The sequence below is a fragment of the Nymphaea colorata genome, chromosome 1 (genome assembly GCF_008831285.2).
Source record: "Nymphaea colorata isolate Beijing-Zhang1983 chromosome 1, ASM883128v2, whole genome shotgun sequence".
Classification (NCBI taxonomy): domain Eukaryota; kingdom Viridiplantae; phylum Streptophyta; class Magnoliopsida; order Nymphaeales; family Nymphaeaceae; genus Nymphaea; species Nymphaea colorata.
In genome coordinates this window covers 29535971-29541806 of record NC_045138.2, presented here as the reverse complement: position 1 = coordinate 29541806, position 5836 = coordinate 29535971, and the positions used below count along the sequence as shown (strand labels likewise).

At 40.5% G+C, this 5836-nt stretch overlaps 1 protein-coding gene across 1 annotated transcript; it reads left to right on the top strand.

The window, feature by feature from the left end:
• Positions 1 to 4395: 4395 nt before the first annotated feature.
• On the top strand, positions 4396 to 5223 carry LOC116246015 (divinyl chlorophyllide a 8-vinyl-reductase, chloroplastic-like; the record flags this gene model as incomplete). Its single annotated transcript, XM_031617689.2, has 1 exon — positions 4396 to 5223. A coding segment is annotated over one exon (828 nt), but the record flags the coding sequence as incomplete, so codon positions are not given.
• Between the last annotated feature and the right edge of the window lie 613 nt (positions 5224 to 5836).

The following is a 5836-nucleotide window of genomic DNA, read 5'->3' as shown; positions in this document are numbered from 1 at the left end:
TGTTCTTGAAAGAGCAAATAACGATCTACTCTTAAACGCTAGTTTAGAGATATTTATGAAACTCCACTCTTCACACTATCTAGGTGCAGTGGTTCTCATCAAATGCCAGCTTTGATGGCCTCGGGTCTGAGAAGCTTTCCAATGCCCTCGGACCTGGATCCAAGGGTCGCCAGATCCAGATCCTCCAGCATATATAGATTGTTAAGCTCCTTACAAATGGTCATTGGATAAATCTTTTTGTGTATATGTGCAGATAACGGAAGTTCTTCCATCTAGAGCTAACGAGGTGGAGCGAGAGAGTTCCATTAGTCTTGGACTACCAGTCGATGGCCGGAGATCGTCCCAGGACGTGGAGGTCCAATCTCTTCCTTCATCTGGAGAACAAGAGGGTAAGTTCATCACTGACTCGTTACGAGGGCAGAAAATATGGTGTATGCCAAGACTGTCGTGGAGACATTCAAAGAAGAAGGTGAAGCCATTGGGGAAACAAAGTGATGATCATGGGTTGGGTGAGAAGCGAGATGGCCCTGATGATGGTTGTGAGCGTCCTGATAGTAACACTCACGTACCAGGCCTCTCTCAACCCTCCCGGTGGCTTCTGGCAGGATGACAAAACTGAAGCGGAAGCGCGGGTCCCGGCCGGAGATAAGCATGAAGCGGGCACTGCTGTCAATCGCAACATTAATGGCTTCCAGTGGTTTCTGATAGCTAACACGGTGGCGTCATTTGCATCTTTGATCATCATCTTGCTCTTGACCAGCGCCATAACCGTTAGGCGAAGGCGTATGACGTGGGTGTTGATGGCCCTGATGTGGATCTCCGTCTTCTCCGTAGCGTTTAGTTTTTTCTGTGGAGTGCTGATCATCCTGAGAAAACTATCAGACCCACCGGTTAAATACTTATTTTGTTTTGGCTTAGGCTGCATGGTGCTCTTTGCTATACTGGTGTTGTTGCACGCTTTCATTGGCTTGAAGGAGATCTACCGCTGGTTGAAGCAGAAACTAAGATCGCACCGTCAAAACGTTGACCATGTTTCTTCCTCTTTGCCTCTCTAATAAAACAACTCAATTCCGATGGACCGTGGAGCATTAGTTTGAATACGAACATGACAACAGTTCTGACAACACATATGAATGGTAGTATGTCACAGTTCTGACACACATTGTCCAAAATGAATGAGAAGGATCCCGTTTTTATACAACTGCGGAAAGGTTTGAATGTTCCCTCTCAGACTGTTGTGCCAGTCCGGAGCAAGAAGAACATTCCTTTCTGGCGTTCTTGGTCTTACCATCTCTCAGAGGCATTTCAACAAACACATCACACGCACGTCGATCTTTTGAACTTTGTTTCATCGACACGAATTCTCTTCGCCCCGCAGCTGGCCCTGATGTGGATTAAATTTTTTTGCATGTACGTTTTTTTTTGGAATGGTTTGGGTGGATATTGCATTCAAATAGTAGATATGTACATCCCTCGACTGGCACGATCCCTTCACACAGATATAGACCACCGCTAGCTCGGTTAGTCTATAAAGGGTGGAGTTTCAGAAAGTAACGTTCAGAACGGATTGTTCTTTGCTCATTCAGGTACAAGAGGAAGAACAAGAAACCCTTTAAAAGAAGAACAAGAAACCCTTTAGGGAACGTCTCTTCCACTCAGTTCTTGAACTATTATTCTTTAAATTACCAAACCTTATGCTTTCGTTTAAACTAAAAGTGAGAGCGTTACCTCTGAACTATTCCCGCCAGTTGACGTCAACTCCATAATGGTACAGTGGGATCCACATATGAGAAGTCCACCTATATTACCTTACAAAAATGGGAGAGTTGAAAGTCAACAAAGCCTGTTCCGTGCTATGTCTTGATAAAAACCATGTTTTGTGTCCTCGTAACGAGTCAGGGATGAACTTACCCTCTCGTTCTCCAGATGAGAGAAGAGACTGAACCTCCACGTCCTGGGACGATCTCCGGCCATCGACTGGTAGTCCAAGACTAATGGAACTCTCTCGCTCCACCTCGTTAGCTCTAGATGGAAGAACTTCCGTTATCTGCACATATACACAAAAAGATTTATCCAATGACCATTTGTAAGGAGCTTAACAATCTATATATGCTGGAGGATTTCCATTTCATCACCTAAGGTGCCCAAAAGGTTAAAGAGAAAAAATTGTCTTTATTTATGGTTTTTTATTAACTAGACAAATTGAAATTAGAGCGGTTTACTTCTAACTTTGAATTAGGGAGGAGCCGTGGCTGGTATGGTCAACTAAAAGAATTAAAGATATTGAATTAGTGCCCTTCTAGCCAAAGTTCTGACTCTACTAGCGGTATTAAGCTGGGACACATATATTATAGCTAGTGACCAGTTTATCAGATTGATAGCGGGGGAACTGGCCACGCCTTTTTAATAGGACTCCTCCAAAGTGTAGGTCTAAGTATGCACAAACTTGAGGAACTTTAATTTCTTGAACAGCCGCTTTAATTTTTTTTGTTTTACTTTCAACCATCCATATGCTTTAAATGGACAATCATGCTTTAGATAGTCGGGTGACTGTATATAGTTAAGGTCATATTTCACTACACACACACACAAAAGAATTGGTTATCCCATACTACTTGGGCGGTTAGGCCAGAGACAAAAACTAGGCACCTAATGTTGATTAAGTACTTTTTATGTAATATAACCTTTTTAATGACTGATCTTAATAGTGATTCAATTGGAATCATATATGAAGTTAAACATTTTTTGAATTTAATGAAAATTTTAATAACAAAATAATAATTGCTCTTATAAAATCAAAATTTTAATGGCACTATGTTTTTCACAACAACATGAACAAAAATATGATATATATAATGCTAGCCTTTGAAAAATAAATTAAAATGTTCATATTTTGTCTGAATATTTTTAACAACATTTAAGAGGTCATGTTTTTGCATCTAACCTAGCTGGTCCTATGTGGGTTAATAAGTAACTTCCAGCCGATGAATAGATGCATGTTTGTGATATGTAACTATTCTTTCAATGACTACCAAAGCTTATGCCTGCATGTTGGACTAAAGATGAGAGAGTTACGTCCGAATTCTTGCCTGCTGATGTCAACTCCAAGATGGTTTCGCTGCCGTAGTTCCTGCTCAGACCTTGTCTATCCATCAATTAGAACATCGACAGTTCGAAGCTAACCAGAACTCTACTGTTGCAGGTAGTGATCAAGTGTGTAGGACCGTCCCTCTAATGGCTCAACCAAATCGTTGCACAATCTCTCGCTTTCTCTCGTCAAAATTTGCTGGATTAGTGCAAATGTGTCAAGTTGAAGCTAATTGAAACAGGAGCTGCTTCATTCAATTTTGAGCCTTGAATGGAGTTGACTTTTGAATGATTAAATTAGATAAGTTAAGGTGGTAGGAATAGTCAAAATGATGTATAAAATGCATGTGGTTCCTGATAAAGTCTACTGATTTTAATTTAATTTTAGTATGACGCTGGCACTCCCTCGTCTTGAGAAAAATGTATATACTTCAATCGTTTATATGATGTACACTGCATTAAATACAAGCTCTGCTCGCAACCAATTAATTAAACTTAAATATGGATCATGAGCGAAATAACCATCCCAAAAGCCTTTCATTTTGGTCAATCAATTGCAGATCTATATTGGGGAAAGATGTAGGAACAGTTGACCTCCAATTCATATTCTGAGGATCACCTCAACCAAATTTTTTCTCGAATTTTTTGATAATATTTTAAAATACCGTAATAAATTTTCAAAACTGCATTAGTCTTTTGTGAAAATGTAACTGATAAATAATACTTATAAGTGACAATACGCATACCAGAGAAAGATGCACTTTAATCACTAACGCTTTCTTTTCGTGGCATCAGTGAAGAGCTCATTTTTTGTAACGAAGTTAAAAGATGCTCATTTATTTGTCAACGACTTAGTTTAATTGAAAGTTTGTAAATAAAATTTACAAGTCACATTATTTAAAAAAAAAAGAAGCAATTATTTAAAGCCTGTTGGCTGAGTATTTTGTCTCTTTTGAGCCTGTCACGTTTGATGGTCAGGAAAAATACTGTTTATCCAGGTTTTTTTTTTCTTTTTTGTACGGTTTCAACCGATTTCAACGAGCGCCATCAAACGGCGCAAAAATCCCCCCGCTCAAAACTCGTTTCCAGGGTAAATTTACCCTGGAAAAAAGTCAGACCCGTGAGGGTCCGACTTTTTTTTGGAGATAATTTTTTTGCCCGTTAGGGCTTCTTCCAGCGCTCCTCTCCCTCGCCACCGCTTCGACACAGGCAAATGTCGCCCTTCGTTGCTGCCGAAGCTCTCGCCTCTTGCCTGCCGACCCATCACTGTCGTCGCCACTAGTCGGTGCTGCCTCTGCCCTCCCCTGATTCAATGGTTCCTTGACTGCTTGCGGCTGCTGCTGCCATCGCCACTCGCTGGCGTTGTCGCCACCACCGTCGCCCTTCACTGCTCAGCTGAGGGGATCCAACGTTTGCTTTTCGGATGTAACTGAATTGAGTGCTCTTCAAAGATCTCTGGAGGGCTTGGACACCAGAATCGATGTAGTCGTCTCGTGCTTTGCCAGTCGATCTGGTGGTGTTAAGGACTCATGGAAGATCGACTATGAAGCGACAAAAAATAGTCTCGTTGCGGGTAAAAAATTCGGGGCTGTTCATTTTGTTCTGTTGCCTGCAATATGTGTTCAGAAGCCCCTCCTTGAATTTCAAAGAGCGAAGCTGAAGTTTGAGGCAGAATTGCAGCAGGAAGCAGAAAATGGGGATTTCACCTACAGCATTGTGAGGCCGACGGCTTTCTTCATGAGTTTAGGTGGGCATGTTGAGTTGGTAAAGGATGGGAAGCCATATGTAATGTTCGGAGATGGCAAACTATGCGCCTGTAAACCCATCAGCGAAGAGGATTTGGCCTCTTTCATTGCTGACTGCATCTCTTGTGAAGATAAAATTAACAAGATTCTCCCAATTGGTGGACCAGGAAAGGCATTAACGCCACTTGAGCAGGGAGAATTGTTGTTCAAACTTTTGGGCAAGGAACCCAAGTTTCTGAAAGTTCCAATAGGAATGATGGACTTTGTAATCGGCGTTCTTGATTTTTTGGTTAAATTCTTCCTTTCTCTGGGAGATGCTGCAGAATTTGGAAAAATTGGAAGGTATTATGCTGCAGAAAGTATGTTGCTGCTTAACCCAGAAGATGAATGAATAAGCAGGATGTTTGGGTTTCAAATTTTTCCATGAAAAAATTTTCTTGTCTATCAAACTATGCATTTTTTACCCAAACAAGAAAAAGGAAAATTTACCCCCTTTTCAATTTACCGTGGAGATTTTTTCTTGAAAAAATTCTCCTTCAAAAAAATCCAGGCCATCAAGAAAGAAAAAGAAAAAACACACGAGCACGAAACCTTGCGAGTATAATATAATATTTGACCTGGCCAGTTGCTAGTAATTGTTCTTCATAATTTATTTAATCTTCATATGATTGGAACACTTTTTGCTTGCGTGCTAAGCGTAAAATGTTATTTTTTCTCTTCATAAAAGTTTTGCAGTATTCTTGGCCCCACAAGCCTCTGGTCGTGTAAAGCCTAATTAAGACCTAAAGGCTAGTTAAAGCGCACCTCTTGGCACAACCTGCTAAAGTTATATCTTAACTCATTCTATCACATTATTAATAAACATAAACGTCTATAAGTAGATTGATTTATATATAGGAAACTTGCATCTGCGGAAAATGGAGTACAATGACATAAATTAGGCTACTCTGTTAGAAATATGATGTCACTTAATCAGATGAACTTTCCTTATCTACCAGATTGGA